Source organism: Mesoplodon mirus (genome assembly GCF_964341445.2).
Source record: "Mesoplodon mirus genome assembly, chromosome: 16".
Lineage (NCBI taxonomy): Eukaryota > Metazoa > Chordata > Mammalia > Artiodactyla > Ziphiidae > Mesoplodon > Mesoplodon mirus.
This window is the reverse complement of record NC_138992.1, coordinates 33,767,327-33,785,361: the sequence shown is the minus strand read 5'-3', so window position 1 is coordinate 33,785,361 and position 18,035 is coordinate 33,767,327. Positions and strand designations below refer to the sequence as shown.

At 39.3% G+C, this 18,035-nt stretch overlaps 1 protein-coding gene across 1 annotated transcript in view; it reads left to right on the top strand.

The window, feature by feature from the left end:
- The window catches only part of GRHL2 (grainyhead like transcription factor 2), a 165,101-nt gene that overhangs the window by 121,157 nt on the left and 25,909 nt on the right, over positions 1-18,035 (top strand). Inside the window, exons 9-11 of the mRNA XM_082601679.1 lie at positions 2,734-2,892; positions 13,538-13,625; positions 14,118-14,257. Coding sequence (XP_082457805.1) covers positions 2,734-2,892; positions 13,538-13,625; positions 14,118-14,257 — 387 coding nt within the window. The remainder of the gene's footprint in view (positions 1-2,733; positions 2,893-13,537; positions 13,626-14,117; positions 14,258-18,035) is intronic.

Genomic DNA, 18,035 nt, shown 5'->3' with positions numbered 1-18,035 from the left:
CTGTGGATTACAGTCACCAACAGGAAGATTTCTACATGAAATACGTAGCCCTAGGTAGGAACAACCACGTCATTTGATCCCAGAGTGATCATTTGATTTGCTGACATAAAGCTGTATTTATTTATAGCTTCTGGCCAAGATAACCCCATTGTCAATAATGACAATAACAATAAAAGAAATCAAGTGTTCCCAGAGAAGTATGCTTTTATTTTTTGATCTAATGATCGGGGTTTAGTGAAGTTATTGTAATCTTTAGAGCACCATCGTGTTGTCTTTCTTTCCCATCTAGCCTCCAACTTCTGTGATTGCAGGGACCATAACTGGTGCATCTGTGCTAGTAACTAGCACAGTCTCAGGGACGTGGTAGATACTTACAAATATTTGTGGCATGAATGAATGTTCTCTGCAGTTAGGGCATCTCCAGGAGCAGTAGACAGCATTTTCTGTCTACTTTTACCCTGGAAGTTCGGTAGGAGAAACAGGCATAAGAAACATGGCATATTCTTTCTGAGTGGTCTTCATCACTCAGCCCTCCTAAATCATTTGACATTTGCGTCTGTAGTTACTCTTTGTCTTTACCATTCCTAAATAATAAACAGATATTTATGGAATCCCTGGTCTTAGCCCAGTGTCTCTGTGGGTTTTGTATTTCACTTGTGTCCTCCAAGTTCAGTGCTCTGTTCTGTGTTCTCATGGCCTGTGCACTCATCTCTCTTAGGGGAGCCCTGACCACCCTGTGTTGGTCGTTGCTGGATTACTCATTGGCCTTTCCCTTGGACTGTCGGCTTCATGAGGCTGGGATCTACTTTCTTCTGTATCCCCAGTTTCTAATATTGTGTTTGACCTACTGTGGACTTCTGTTAATATTTATAGAAAGAATGAATGAGTGAATGAATAAAAGAAATGAATGAATAAAATGACCATATTCGATGTTAGATCATCTTTAGGCACTCATTTTCAGATGCAGCTGAAGAAGTGAGATCCTGTGGCATGATGTCCATAGTTGTTGTGATTAGCATGTCACTGAAACCTGTATCTGGCCTTGACTGCTATTGATGTGGTGCCTTGCTAGTTTCTCGTCGCCAAGTAAGGGACTCAAAAAGTAAATGATTAAAATGATCTTTATATAGATATAGCACTAAAAATGAGAGATCTGGTTGTATAAATTACCAAAGGTCTACAGGCATAGGACTTAAAATGAATTAGATCAAAAATTTGAATGGCCTTTAAAATGCAGCTCATGGCAGTGGCTCTTTGCTTTCTGCAGGGTTCTTCTCTGGGGTGTTGCTGTGATATGAAAGGCTTCAGGTCAAGGGTTTGAAGGTGAATAAAAATTCCAAGGGGATGAAATAAAACAAGAGTCAGATAATACATCCAATGAAATGGTTTTCAGGATAAATAACTGTACAATTTTAAAACAGTGAGTTTAAAGTTTTCTGTTAAATAGAAGTAATACATATGGTATTAAATGGAAATAGTATCAAGGATATAATATAGTGTGCCTGTTTTTTCCCAGAGACGGCCTCTTACTATTCATGTAGTTACCACATAAATCTAGGTGCTGTCCTCATATCCCTAGTTCGTGATAAGTCAACTTTAAATGATTTATCATTTAAAGATAAATGATTTATCATTTAAAGATGTCAATAAGATTGACATCTACACACTATAGAAAAGGGGGATAAATTTAGTCGTTTGTACTTCTCCTTCTATTCCTGCCAATATTTCCTAATAAAATTATTATTTTTAGTTCTGTTGGGCAGTGCTATAATCTTTAATTATTTGCTTGAGTTTCCATTTTTTCGGATTCATGTCACTTTTGTTGTCTTTCTTGCTATCTCATGACGTAAGATGAGGATGCTGGTGACTTGACTACCTGTCCTTCCTCCTGTTCCATGTCTTACCTCTGCCAGCCCTTCTTTTACTTTTTCACTAACATGAAAGTATCTTAGTATTTATGTTCTGTTCTTCAGGGAGAGATTTAAAAAATGATTTAAAGGGAAAATTGAAAACCAAAGACAAGAAGTGACTTGCCTGAAGTCTGCTTAATGTTAGAGTTGGGACTAAAACCTGGGGCTTTTGACTCCCAATCTAGTGGGCTTTCGACTCCCAATCTAGTGGGCTTTCTAGATAAACTCATTGACCTCATTCATCAGATGTTTATTGAATGCTTATTCTCTGCCAGGCACTACATCAAGTACCAGTAATACAAAAATAATAAGAAATTGTCTCAAATCTCATACTCTCATACAAATAGGAAAGACAGATGTGTAAACAAATAGCTATGTTTCAGTGCAATAAGGTGCAAAGGAAGGTGTTGCGTAGCTTTCTTTTTTTTTTATCTCGCAGGTCAGAGATTAGAGAAATTGATACAATTATTAGAAGTGACAGCTTTAATACATTGAGGAGACAGCATTTTACCCAGCTAACTTATGCATGTTTGAAAAATAAGTAAGACTTTGCTAACATAGTTAAAGAGAAGTAATTTAAATTGTCTGTTTCAAGATTAAGTATACAAGAAAATTTTTTATAAATTTATAACTATAAATTATATAATAAATCATGTTATATGTGTTTAATACTTTTTTATGTGAGAATATCCAAATATTCTTCAGTTGTCCTTATAGGTTTATTTAATATTTTGACTTTAAGTCTAAGGCTTATGCATTTTTTTTAAATAGATCTTTTTTATGGTGACTTGTGAACTTTTTCCTTTCTTTCTTCCTCCCTCAGATTTTCATCACTGTGAACTGCCTGAGTACAGATTTCTCCTCCCAAAAAGGAGTGAAAGGACTTCCTTTGATGATTCAGATTGATACATACAGTTATAATAATCGTAGCAATAAACCCATTCATAGAGCTTATTGCCAGATCAAGGTCTTCTGCGACAAAGTGAGTAAAGATGACAGTTTGTCATAAAGGTATTTTTGTTATTAGATATTACTTTAATGACATTTCCCCCCGTCACCTTCTCTTGTCTAGTGGTGTCAAAATAATCACTTACCAATCACAGTGGGAGTGGTAATCTTTCATTCTCAGTTCCTATTAGACATCTAGGGAGTCATCAATCAACTGTCTTTTTTTTTTTTCAGTAAATCATTCTACCACTAGTTTAATGACTGATTGACATTGCACTGTGCTATGAGTCTGATTCAGTTAGATAACTGAAATAATAGATTGTTTTTGGTGGATATATAGATCCTGTCCCAGAACATATCGATGTAACCACTATTAATTTATGGGTTAAATGGTGTCTCAGCTACAGCCTTTTGGAATGGAAATGGCACCTCTAAAATAAGTTCATTAGCAAACATGCTTCAGCAGAAGATGTAGTTTTTGATTCTTTTTGAAACCCCTCATAAAAGACAGAGCAATTAAAATGGCAAAGATTAAAATCCCGTGATTATGTGACAAGAGACCCTTACAAAATCCCAAATGTGAATGGGACCAAGCATCAACAATTTCAAGACCTGTGTGATGTCGGCATTATGAAAGAAAGTAGTGGGCCCACTTGATGACCAAAGAACAGGGAACCTACCAAAGTGACCCATGGTACCAGAGAGAGAAGTGGGCCATCAGAGGACAGTATGTGAAACTAGGGTGGGAGGGGATGGATTGTACAGACTTCAATTTACTGGTGGGTGCAAGCGGACAGAACATTGAAGTGTTCTGGGCTCTATAAACTCTGGAAAGTTATAAATTGAAGCTCCCTGGTAGGATAAAATCCTGCACTGAGAAGAGGCTGCTGGGAGTAGAATCCAAGTTGAATTGAACAAAAACAAAAACAAAGTTTCAAAGGAAAGAGAAGTTCCAAATAAAAAGGAAGAGGGGAAAAGGTACAGAGTAGGCAGATCTCAGGAAATACAGGACTATTTTCTTTTATCACTTTGTGAACACAACTGAAGCAGGAGCATGAGAGCCATGAAGCTAGAATTATCCTAGTTCTCTCATTTCACTTAGAAATGACCAGCAGAAAAGAAAAACAGTTGAATCCCATACAATCTCTTGAAAAAAATAATTAAGATCAGACTGACTTCCTGTGGACAATGGATGCGTGCCAGAAAGACATGCCCACAAAACAGGTGAAACCTATAGCCTAATGATCCAAAAATGGGCTTAAAATTAACATAATTTTAAAATTTTGAAATTAACAAAATCATGGAAATTATAAAGAGCAACATAAATCACAGTTTGAAAAACTCAGACATGAGGTGTTTGGAGAGCAGAATGATTTGAAAAGAGATATGGTAGAATTCAGGAAAGAATTTAGACGTAAAAGATTAAAATATTGCAGAAGAAAAGACTACACTACAGGCAACACAGGAGTGAATAAGAAAAGAGAATGCCTTAATAGAAATACAAGTTGGAAAAGAGCAAAATTCTAAAAATCAGAAGAAATGAAGAGACAATTAAGAGAAAATAATAGATATAGAAGAGAGGTAAAGATGATCCAAGAGACATATAATATGTATCTTTCAGGAAGAAAGCTAAAACAATGGAACAGAAGAAATGCTAAAAATGATAAATCAGGAAAACTTAAAATAAAAATTACACATTTTTAAATGGGCTACCATGCATCTGGGAAAGTTGACCCAGGATGACTTTAAAAATATTTTTTGAGGGCTTCCCTGGTGGCTCAGTGGTTGAGAATCTGCCTGCTAATGCAGGGGACACGAGTTCGAGCCCTGGTCTGGGAAGATCCCACATGACGTGGAGCAACTAGGCCCGTGAGCCACAACTACTGAGCCTGCGCGTCTGGAGCCTGTGCTCCACAACAAGAGAGGCCATGATAGTGAGAGGCCTGCGCACCGCCATGAAGAGTGGCCCCCGCTTGCCACAACTAGAGAAAGCCCTTGCACAGAAACGAAGACCCAACACAGCCAAAAATAAATAAATAAATAAATAAAATTTTTAAAAAGAGTAACAAATGTTCAAGTACAATTGGTGTCTTTTAAAAAAATATTCTTTGAGCATCTAAGAAAAATAAAATAGACAATGAGTCATTTATTTTTTTAAACTAATTTTTACTGGAGTATATAGTTGATTCACAATGTTGTGTTAGTTCCAGGTGCACAGCAAAGTGAATCAGCCATACACATGCATATATCCACTGTTTTCCAGACTCTCCTCTCATATAGGCTACTACAGAGCACTGAGCAGAGTTCTCTGTGCTACACAGTAGGTCCCTATTAGCCATCTATTTTATAGTAGATAAGGAGTCATTTATAAGGAAACTTCTATCATCAAACTTTTCAACAGCAACACCTTGTCAGAAGACAATGATATTTAAAGTAACCAAATAAAGAAAATGTGAGCCAAGGATTTTATATCCAGCCAAGCTGACTTTCAATTATAAATATGACAGGCAAAAACAAAACAAAATAAAACAAAGAAACAAAACCACCAACGAACAAACGAACAATCAAAAAATCCAGGGAATATTTCTTCTTGAGGAATCTATTAAAGAACAAGCTTTAGACACCAATATGACTGTAAAGACATTGATAAAAGGACTGATGGTGAGCATTATGTGTATATTTACCTTGGATCTAATTCTAAGTGATGGGAAAGACAGTAATGGCAATGTGATATGTTCTGACAGTGTAGACATAGTACAATTATTTAAAAATTGGGTAGGGTGGGGAGAGAATATGAAAAATAGAATAAGCTGGCAGCTGCTTATAGGTGTTAACTGGACGTAAAAGGGTGAGTTCAGATAGGTCCCGGGGGGAGGAGAGGAAGGGGAAAAAGAGGTTAATGGCTAATTCAGAATTGCAGCACTCTTAAAGGTGCTACAGTCAGATGTAGATCAAAGATCTACCATGCCATTAAAATGTCTGAGTTGTAGTTTAGCAGAGATAGAGAGTAGGAAGAAGTGGGCATCTGTGAACAGAGGCAGAGATGGTCATGAGAAAAGAGAAGGAAACACATTAACTAGGACTAAACTGAGTTTAGGGACATGTGGCATAGCAGTGTCTCTAAAATCTCGATAGCCTTTCAGGTCATAATGACTTCTGTTAGTGCTACGCGTCAGAGCAGCACAGCCCTCTCGGGGACAGTTAGGCAGCCCCCATGATACAGAGGAGACACAGTTAAGTCAGTAAGACACAGTTGTTGTGTAGAAGAGAACACAGTTGTTGTGTACCAGCGAGCACAAGTAACTCGCCAGAGTTACACGGTGAAAAAGTAGAGGAGCTGGACGCAAATCCACATCTGATTCCAAACTCACACGCCTTATACCTTTAATTCAGCATATTAAACATTAAGAAAGCATTTTCAAATGACGTACAGCATGGAAGTTTTAAACTCATGTGGGAGAACATTTAAACAATTTGAATTCCTTATTTTATTCCAGAAGTTTCAAGGGAGATGGTAGAATCCCCCTCAGTGAATCTCCTTCTTGGAAGGGAGGAGAAAGATTAGGATCAAGGAGAAAGGGAGGGAAGGATTGAATGGCGGCCCTGGGCAATCCATTTACCTTTATGTCAGAGTTGGATTTGAAAGTAGGAAAGAGAGGGCTTAAGGGATACTCATATAATTATTTTTTTCAAGTGTTGAGGTCATAAATACTAAAAATCAAAACAAAGCAAAAATGCAGAATACATAGAGTTGTATTGTTGTTCACCTATGCCCTAGAATGAGAGGGACTCTAAGAAACTAGTGATGTAAAGAGTTTCTAGTGGGTAGTTTTTAGTTTATGTTTCCCAATGTTGCGTGTTAGGAAACTCATAAGGAAGAAAGCTCATGGGGCAAGCAGGGTGTATTAACCTTAAGTGCTATTAATTTTTCTGATAAGCTAGAAACAAATTTTTTTTTGCTATAATTTGTCATCATATTTGTAGCTCTGATTTCAAAATCCAGGCAAAACTCACACCTGGGAAATTAAAAAGAGAAAAAGTTTAATTCTTGCACTTTTCAAATGGGTGTGTAAATGCAAAAGATTAATTTGAATTATCCTCTAAAGCAAGAGATTAAGAGCTATTCCATTTAAAACTGTAAATTTCCCAGTCAGTGTCTACAGTTTTAAACAGATGGTATTCTGCACTATTTATAGTTCCCCAGCTTGATTTCTAATTAATGCACCTGTGAGACTGCAGATGAAGATAAAGTCCTTCTCTACCTTTTTTTGATATTATGATACTTCTATTGAAATACATATGTTTATGAATTTAAAAATTCAGGATCTGCTATATGGCTGTACCTATATCAATACTTACGTCTATATCTTTATATCCGTATTTAATTACTTCCATTATCTTTTGAAAGACAAGAATTATATTGCTGAAGACAGTGACTATATATTGTTCAAAACTTGAGAATAAAGCCACATTCTCTTAAGAATTTTTTTCTCTTTATTAATTCTTGTTTGGAATGATCTTGGAGACAATGACTGTTGGAGATTATGAAAAGGTAAAGAGATCCCTCCAAACTACCTCCTTAGCCAACTTAAATAGGTTAAGGCCACATTCTTTTTTTTTTCTTTAAACATCTTTATTGCAGTATAATTGCTTTACCGTGGTGTGTTAGTTTCTGCTTTATAACAAAGTGAATCAGCTATACATACACATACATCCCCATATCTCCTCCCTCTGACGTCTCCCTCCCACCCTCCCTATCCCACCCCTCTAGGTGGTCACCTCAGTTATCTCTTATTTTTATTTATTTATTTTTAACATCTTTATTGGAGTATAATTGCTTTACAGTAGTGTGTTAGTTTCTGCTTTATAACAAAGTGAATCAGTTATACATATACATATGTCCCCATATCTCTTCCCTCTTGCATCTCCCTCCCTCCCGCCCTCCCTATCCCAGCCCTCTAGGTGGTCACAAACCACCGAGCTGATCTCCCTGTACTATGTGGCTGCTTCCCACTAGCTATCTACTTTACGTTTGGTAGTGTGTATATGTCCATGCCACTCTCTCACTTTGTCCCAGCTTACCCTTCCCCCTCCCTGTATCCTCAAGTCCATTCTCTAGTAGGTCTGCATCTTTATTCCCGTCTTGCCTCTAGGTTCTTCTGACCGTTTTTTTTTTTTTTAGATTCCATATATATGTGTTAGCATATGGTATTTGTTTTTCTCTTTCTGCCTTACTTCACTCTGTATGACAGATTCTAGGTCCATCCACCTCACTACAAATAACTCAAGTTTCGTTCCTTTTTATGGCTGAGTAATATTCCATTGTATATATGTGCCACACCTTCTTTATCCATTCATCTGTTGATGGACACTTAAGTTGCTTCCATGTCCTGGCTATTGTAAATAGAGCTGCAGTGAACATTGTGGTACATGACCCTTTTTGAATTATGGTTTTCTCAGGGTTTAAGACCAGTAGTGGGATTGCTGGGTCGTATGGTAGTTCTATTTTTAGTTTTTTAAGGAACCTCCGTACTGTTCTCCACAGTGGCTGTATCAATTTACATTCCCACCAACAGTGCAAGAGGGTTCCCTTTTCTCCACACCCTCTCCAGCATTTATTGTTTGTAGATTTTTTGATGATGGCCATTCTGACTGGTGTGAGATGATATCTCATTGTAGTTTTCATTTGCATTTCTCTAATGATTAATGATGTTGAGCATTCATTCATGTGTTTGTTGGCAATCTGTATATCTTCTTTGGAGAAATGTCTATTTAGGTCTTCTGCCCATTTTTGGATTGGGTTGTTTGTTTTTTTGATATTGAGCTGCATGAGCTGCTTGTATGTTTTGGAGATTAATCCTTTGTCAGTTGCTTCATTTGCAAATATTTTCTTCCATTCTGAGGGTTGTCTTTTCATCTTGTTTATGGTTTGCTGCACAAAAGCTTTTAAGTTTCATTAGGTCCCATTTGTTTATTTTTGTTTTTATTTCCATTTCTCTAGGAGGTGGGTCAAAAAGGATCTTGCTGTGATTTATGTCATAGAGTGTTCTGCCTATGTTTTCCTTTACGAGTTTGATAGTGTCTGGCCTTACATTTAGGTCTTTAATCCATTTTGAGTTTATTTTTGTGTATGGTGTTAGGGAATGTTCTAATTTCATTCTTTTATATGTAGCTGTCCAGTTTTCCCAGCACCACTTATTGAAGAGGATGTCTTTTCTCCACTGTATATTCTTGCCTCCTTTATCAAAAATAACGTGACCATATGTGCGTGGGTTTATCTCTGGGCTTTCTATCCTGTTCCGTTGATCTATATTTCTGTTTTTGTGCCAGTAGCATCCTGTCTTGATTGCTGTAGCTTTGTAGTATAGTCTGAAGTCAGGGAGCCTGATTCCTCCAGCTCCGTTTTTCTTTCTCAAGAATGCTTTGGCTATTCGGGGTCTTTTGTGTTTCCATACAAATTGTGAAATTTTTTGTTCTAGTTCTGTGAAAAATGCCAGTGGTAGTTTGATAGGGATTGCATTGAATCTGTAGATTGCTTTGGGTAGTAGAGTCATTTTCAGTGTTGATTCTTCCAATCCAAGAACATAGTATATCTCTCCATCTGTTTGTGTCATCTTTAATTTCTTTCATCAGTGTCTTATAATTTTCTGCAAACAGGTCTTTTGTCTCCTCAGGTAGGTTTATTCCTAGATATTTTATTCTTTTTGTTGCAATGGTACATGGGAGTGTTTTCTTAATTTCACTTTCTAATTTTTCATCATTAGTGTATAGGAATGCAAGCGATTTCTGTGCATTAATTTTGTATCCTGCTACTTTACCAAATTCATTGATTAGCTCTAGTAGTTTTCTGGTAGCATCTTTAGGATTCTCTATGTATAGTATCATGTCATCTGCAAACAGTGACAGCTTTACTTCTTCTTTTCCAATTTGGATTCATTTTATTTCTTTTCCTTCTCTGATTGCTGTGGCTAAAACTTCCAAAACTATGTTAAATAAGAGTGGTGAGAGTGGGCAACCTTGTCTTGTTCCTGATCTTAGAGGAAATGGTTTCAGTTTTTCACCATTGAGAACGATGTTGGCTGTGGGTTTGTCATATGTGGACTTTATTTTGTTGAGGAAAGTTCCCTCTATGCCTACTTTCTGGAGGGTTTTTTTTATCATTAATGGGTGTTGAATTTTGTTGAAAGCTTTCTCTGCATCTATTGAGATGATCATATGGTTTTTCTCCTTCAGTTTGTTAATATGGTATATCATGTTGATTGATTTGCATATATTGAAGAATCCTTGCACTCCTGGGATAAACCCCACTTGATCATAGTGTATGATCCTTTTAATGTGTTGTTGGATTCTGTTTGCTAGTATTTTGTTGAGGATTTTTGCATCTATGTTCATCAGTGATATTGGCCTGTAGTTTTCTTTCTTTTTGACATCTTTGTCTGGTTTTGGTATCAGAGTGATGGTGGCCTCGTAGAATGAATTTGGGAGTGTTCCTCCCTCTGCTATATTTTGGAAAAGTTTTAGAAGGATAGGTGTTAGCTCTTCTCTAAATGTTTGATAGAATTCACCTGTGAAGCCATCTGGTCCTGGGCTTTTGTTTGTTGGAAGATTTTTAATCACAGTTTTAATTTCAGTGCTTGTGATTGGTCTGTTCATATTTTCTATTTCTTCCTGGTTCAGTCTCGGAAGGTTGTGCATTTCTAAGAATTTGTCCATTTCTTCCAGGTTATCCATTTTATTGAAGGCCACATTCTTAAAATAAATTTAAGAGAAACAATTTATGTAGCAAATAAAAAAATAAAGATAGCCACCCCCTCTCAAAAGGTGGCAAAAGTGATCACAATATAATCAGGAAATCCTCAGGCATAATTTTTTTTTCAAATTTAACACTCCATAGTGAACATATAAGTGGGGGAAATTATTTTCAAATGATAAATTTGGTGTTTGCAGAAAATATACTATTCTGGAAGAACTAGACTTTTTTGTGCTTTAATGAGAGTAAAAGGATTATTTTCTAGAAGCTTTGGGTCAGAAATAATCAAAGGAAGGAAAGGAATTCTTGGAAGGTCATGTTCAAGGATGCTTTCTCTATGTTAATTGAGTGTATCAAAGCTGCCGTGGGTCATTGTGAAGTCAAAGCCTTATTTTAGATATGAGAACTGTGGCTCTCCTAAGTTTGGATACTATCAGAATTGTTTTGGTGTGCTGATATCTGAGCCTTCTGGGCAGGAAATTTCTTACGTAGATGTGGTACTAGGACTAGGCTCTATGGAGAGCTACTCTATGTTTTATGTTAATCCTTTGGGTTTGGCATATCAAAGAATACCTGTAAAATATTAAGCAGGTGACTCTATTTCCTAATAATTGACATTGAACCTATATAAATCCTGAAACAGATTAATTTCAGACCTTTTTCTCATAGCAATTGTACAAAATAAAACACCACTTTAAAAATAAAATTGCTTGACAAACCTTGGGGTATGTCTTTGGTGAGCTGTAATTTATATAGATGAATTTCCATATTTCTACTTACATTAAATACCATATTGTACAGACTTTCAAATACAGAGAAAAATGTCTTGGACACAATAAGAATAGGGGCCTTTTGCTTATATTTTACACCCGCTTGAACAAAGTCATGTTTGTGCATTTAACACTTCATTTTCTGAAAATATTATACGTTATCTAGACAAAAAACTCTACAAAACCTTAGTATATCTTGAAGAGACTTGCAAAGGAAGTATTTCTATATTTTTTCTCCCCCTTTCTATGAATTTCTATGGCTTATAAACATCAGTGACAATTCAAAACTTGAAGCACTGTGAAATAATTACTCCCTTTTGGTAGTAAGAAGTTTTTTGGCATAAAAATGTGTATTTAAAATATCTGATTAAACTATTATAACTATCCAAATCTTACCTATGTAAAGCTCTTAGAACTCACCTGCCACAGAGGAAGTGCCCCATCAGGATTAGCTGTAATTACTCATTCTTCAAGAATTAGCTCTAAAGCCATGATGGATACCTTGATTGACCATATATCCCTGTTGTGTCATGGCCTTACTTTGGCCAGAATTGGGAATCAGCTTTTTTTAAAAAGCCAATTTGATAAGCAAACTCTATATTTCAATGTTTTAATTCAAACCATTTGTGTGTCCTTTTCTGTGAATTGCCTATTTTATGGCTCTTGTCTATTTCTTTATTGGTATGTTAGTTGTTTTTTTCATTTGAATCATTATATATTAATGATTTAACACTTTATATGATATTTTATTGTAAGTATTTTCACCAACTTGTCCTTTGCCTCCTTTTAAAATAAATTTATTTATTTATTTTCATTTTTGGCTGCGTTGGGCCTTCAGTGCTGCGCGTGGGCTTTCTCTAGTTGCGGCAAGTGGGGGCTACTCTTCATCGCGGTGTGTGGGCTTCTCATTGCGGTGGCTTCTCTTGTTGCGGAGCAGAAGCTCTAGGTGCGCGGGCTCAGTAGTTGTGGCGCACGGGCTTATTTGCTCTGCGGCATGTGGGATCTTCCCTGACCAGGGCTTGAACCCGTGTCCCCTGCATTGGCAGCCGGATTCTTAACCACTACGCCACCAGGGAAGTCCCCTCATCCTTTGCTTTTTAATCGATTTGTGTGTGTGTTTAACAGAAGGAGTAAGTTGTATACTCTCAAATCTATCTCTTTTGTGTGTGATAACTTGGGGGCAGTTTCTAGGGGTAGAGGTTGCTGGCCAGTCCTTACTTTACTATTCCTTAAATAGCTGCCACAAAGGGCAGGACCAGTAAATGCAGATCTGAAATCTAGGGGAGGAGTCTAGGCTGGGAGTGTGTACCTGGATGTCACCTTTCTAGGGCATCATGGAAATATGGGTGTAGATGAATTCTTCTGTCATAAGAATGGAGAGAGAGAAAAGAAAAGGAAACTGTGTTGGAATGTCTGTATTTGGGGAGTGAGAAGAGGAAAGTGAGTTAGCAAAGCTGACCAGAAAGAGAAGATATTCAAAGAATCATGGAAGGCCAAGAAGGCAAGAGATATAAGGTGACGGTCAACTGGTTAAGTCAGATGGATCTGGCAAGAGAAGCCAATGAAGAAGTCAAAAGACAAGGAACAGAGGAGCAAACAGGAGGCAAACAGACCAGCCTCTGTTCTAGTCGGTCAACTGAGCACCATCTCCAAGAGCATATGAACATAGTAACACAAAACCCCAGATCATGCTTGTATGTGCAAAATGATCTTAAATCCTGTGTAGTTCACTTATGCCCTCCCTCATTTCCCCTACTGTGATGATGTTTTAGAGTTCCATACCAACGAGCAAAGGAAAAATTTCATAGGGAATTTGCACTCAACTTTAATCCACCCCCTCCGTGTCCAGGAATCATGTTAACGAGCTGATGCTTCATCCTACAACATTTTATTATAATCAGTAAAATTACTTAACTGGCTTCACTGCGATAGGGAACAGGGGAACTCTGGGAAGAGTGGGATCCCTTGGAGGTCAACAATGGACTGTAAACTAAGGAGCAGTCTCAGCCTTCAGAGTGGGGGCCTGACCTCGCCGGAGGATGGAAACGGGGCTGCCTGGCTCTCCTTCCCACGTTTTGTTTCTTATCCCTGTGGCTTGTGTGCAGACAGTTGCTCTGGTAACATGCCTAGCATTGCCTGCATTTGTTTTTCCCTGTCAGGGAGCAGAAAGAAAAATCCGAGACGAAGAGAGGAAGCAGAACAGAAAGAAGGGGAAAGGCCAGGCCTCCCAAGCCCAGTGCAACAACTGTGAGTGTGGCTGCGAAGGGGTAGGCTTTGTCTGGGCCAGGTCCACTGGGGAATGGGTGAAAACAAGTGGGTTGCAGGTAAAATATGGACACGCAAGGGATGGCTTGCTTTTCCCTAGCAGTGGAGAAGGGGTGAACTGTCCCCGTTAAAAGTAAATAGAATCCCATGATCACAAGTTCGAACTAGGAGGGATTTTCTAATGTCAAGGAGACCAACATCCTCCTTCTCCAGACAAGAAATCTAGGGCACAGAGAGGGACAGGAGGGCAAGAGGGGACCGGAGCTCCCCCTCAGAAGTGCTCATGCCAAGTCCACACTCTTTCTGCTGGTTTGGTGATGGGAGAGGGGAGGCTTTTAAAGTGTGTTCACATCTATGGCGTTTGGGAAGCTTCATAGGAGACAGTCATGAACTTTAGCTAAGATTAGATCTTACAGGTGAGAGTTCTTAGTCGTTCACAACCCTCTCACGTATGGGTTTTGTGATTGTGTCCAGCCTCTGATGGGAAGTTGGCGGCGATACCGTTACAGAAGAAAAGCGACATCACCTACTTCAAGACTATGCCTGATCTGCACTCCCAGCCCGTGCTCTTCATACCCGATGTTCACTTTGCAAACCTGCAGAGGACAGGACAGGTATGGCCTCCCTGCTAACATCCACCTGCCATCCATTCACTGGGCTGGTAGAGCCTTAAGACAGCATCACTTCAGGCACTGTTGATCTTAAACATAAAACCCATGAATTCAACAGAAAGTCAGCTGTTCCCTACAGAAAATGGAATTTTATAGACAGGAATGTCTCAGGAGAGGAGACCAACTTACTAAGGGGAAGGTGAGAGTGAGCTGATAATCTCGAAGTGTTGACAAGGCAATGAAAGAGGAAGAAAGTAAGAAGGCTGATAACCTGTAAGAAAAGTTTTGTTTTGTTAGTTTTGTCATGTGGGATCCACCTGATGCGATGGAGCTCCATCTACTGGTGGGAAGTTGAGCTGCACACACAACTTTAGAAACTTGCCCAAGAGGAAAAATTCTTTGATTAAATAAAACTCTATCAACAATTTTTCCCGTAGTAAATTAACAGTTTCCATTGAATAGGTATATAATTTCACACCAAGAGAAAAATGAGATTGTAGACAAGCCTTTTAAAAACAGTTCCTGTCTTCTAGGTATATTTATAAGTGAAATTATAGAAATAATATTATAATATAAAGATACAATAATTAACGCATTATGGTAGCTCCAGTTGATGAAATGTTATGCAGCCACTAAAATTATAATTATGAAAACTATGTAGCAACATAGGAACTCATTATGAATGTTCAGAGGGGAAAAAAGTACAATAGCCATTTGTATCTATACTGTGATTCCAAATATATACCTGAATTTGAACAAGACAAAATGTAATACTTGATGAGTAGGGCTATGAGATGGATGATTTTTTCTAATGTCTTTAGTATTATTTATTTTATGTTATGAATTAAAATTGTGTGAGATAATTACTTCCCCAGCGTTAGCCAGAATTGTCTTTCACCAAACCAATTGGGTTTAGTGACTCTTGTATTGATTAGTTTTCTTTTAAACTCAGAGTCCTCTGAGGAAAGGTCTGTTGAGAAAGAGGTGCATAATGACACATTCCAGTTTTTCTTCCATTCTAAGTGTTCAGACACTCATTAGAATTGACCTTAGTCTAGGAGCAGAAATCATTATCAGCTTAACTTTCTCTTTCTGGAGAATATTTTGTGTATGAGACAAAGCAGTTGTACAACCAGGGTTTTTTTTTAAAAAGTTGCTGTTTTTGACACAACATGGCAACAAAATACCCATAGTTTTTTCTTAGAGTGCATTCCACTAAAATTTAGCACTCCCATCTTGTCTTACTTGTTTGATAGGAAAAGGACACAAAGAAGAAAGAAAGAATATTATGATTTATTAAGCTATGAGAGCCAGCACCTATTTTTATTCTTATTTTTTAATTCCCAAGAACATGATGGTGATTTGTGTATTTACAGTCTTTGTAAATACATGGGAGTTTTTGAAGCTAGGTATCCACACCTTCCAGGAGAGAGGGGAAAATGGAGTTAAATTGCTCTTATTATTTACTGTTGTGATTCTGGCTTCAGCCCGGTGTCAAAACTGACAGCCTGACCTGTTCTCTTGGCAAGATTTCTCTGAAATACACAAAGCTGTAAATGAATCCTAAGAGGAAAAGTGACCAAATCTGACTGCTCGTGACTGTCAGTCCTCTGGCCTCACTTGCTCCCTCCGTGTCCTGAGCTGGGCTCCTAGCCTGTGGCTGAATCAGAAGGAAAGTGTAGCCTTTACCCTTGGTTGGTTGCAGCAATTTGCAAAGCTGCCCAATCAGCGTCCCCTGTGGCCTTGTGAAGTTAAGTCCTGCTGTCTGGGGCTGTTCTTGAGGAGCCTCAGGCTTCCCCTGTGGCCTTGGAGTCAGAGTTAAGGGGCTCAGTTAGGGAGCCTGCCTGGGCTCCAGGCAACAAAGGAACACACTCTTCTGTGCCCTGGAACAATGCGTGAATGTCCTGTGGTTGATCAACTTGCTTGGCCCAAGGAAAGAAGCACCTGCTGTGTAGCTGGCTGGAACTTTAACGGCTGCCTTTTCTTAGAAAAGCTGGGAGCCTTGGGAGATGGGTCCAGAGGCAGGAGGGAAGAGGGCAGTGCCGTGGCGTGAGAAGTGGGCGTGGGACGGGGCTCGGCTGACTTTGACGGGCAAAATGAGAGCTAGCTGTGGCAGATCAAAAGCTGGGCCAGTTTTACCATAAGGGAGCAGGGGCGGGTAGGGGAGGAAGGCCCGTGGTCCCCACTGCAGGCGTGAGCCTGGTAAAATGAGCCACGTGGCGGCCCTGCACAACTGCGGAGCAAGCAGCTGTTTAGCTTGCATGGTCGGTGAGCACTCCGAGCCACGCTGAAGGCACCTCAGCTATGGTCGTGCGGACTGGGGAGCAGGCTTTTCACTATCAGCCCACATGTCCCCTGCTCCCTCATTATCTCACTGATTCACTTGTGGGTTAGTACATTCACCAGATGGTTATCAAAACCTCATATGAGGGCATGAACCCAACGTGCAGGCACTGTGGAGATCTTCAGTCTCCCTCTCCTCACACTGAAGTCCTGATACGCCCTGTGGCTTCTGTCGGGAATGCCTTTAAAAAGAAGTGACAAGGGGAGCTTGGGAGAAATTGTGGGAGGCAGAGGCATCATCCCACTGGATAACATGTACTTGGCGGGTATGAGCCTTCCTCAACGCACCTGAACACAGGGAGGACATCATGCCTCCCTCACACCCTCAAGAACCGTCTCCCCACTTGTGGCTTGTAAACCCTCGACCCCCCAGATCATAGGCGTTCTTGATAAGCATGCAGGTTCCCAAGTTCCATTCCAGGCCTTTCAAATTGAAATCTCTGAAGGGGGACTCTGGGAATTTGCATTTATGAGAAGTTCTCCAGATAGTTTTTATGCACTCTAAAGTTTGAGAAACACTGTCTAAACATTAAATTCGTGCAATAAGCCCTACAGCCAACCAGGAAGAAACAGTGGGTCATTACGTGCAAGGAGGAGAAATGACAGTGCAAGGAGGTGATAGGGACGGTGCAGCAGAGGCTGCTCAGGAGGCCAGGAGGACACTTAAGAGAAGGCTGCTTCCAGCTTTGGGTCACCAGTCACCTTTGCAGAGAGCTGTCCATTACCCTACGAGGGTGGTGCAGCAGGGTGGATGTGTTATGCCACGTTTAAAGAAACCAGCAAAAGACAAGCCAACCTCAGGAACTTTTCCTCCAAATCCAGTTGTGTGTCCAGTGCTATGGCTCAGGCTCCCTTGCTTATGTGGGTCACTCTATATGCATCTAAATAGACAGTCCCATTACTAGCACATCCCAGTGCTCTGACGCCACACTGAAACTTGGGATCTGGGGAGGAAATGTGTTACCTTCACTGCTCTCTGCTTAAGAAGAAACAAAGTACACAATACAACCACAGACATTCAAAAGTGTAAGAGGAAAAAGTTCCCTGTGGAAATCCGAGCTAATGGCTAGAATGACTCATTCCCAAAGAGTTCCAGGTAACCAGCTTTGGTATATAACTAAGTGTGGCTTTGGCATCCTCCCAGGAACTGCCACGGGCCTTTGAGAAAGTTTCCACGGAGAGTGTCAGTCTAGACACAGCTGTTTCTCTCCCAGGTGGCTTCAGCAGGGACAGTGAAGAAATGGACTAGAACCAGAGGTGACTTTTGAAGTTAATGTGCGAATGTTGGATACTAACGAGTTTCATTCTTCACCCAAATGGAAATGGTCCTGCAGCACATAGTTAAAGCTCACAAAAGGCCCACAATTAATTGTCATAAATAATTGGATGAAGAGGACTTAACATACATAGCAGATCCCCTCTGGGTTTCCAGAGTTGC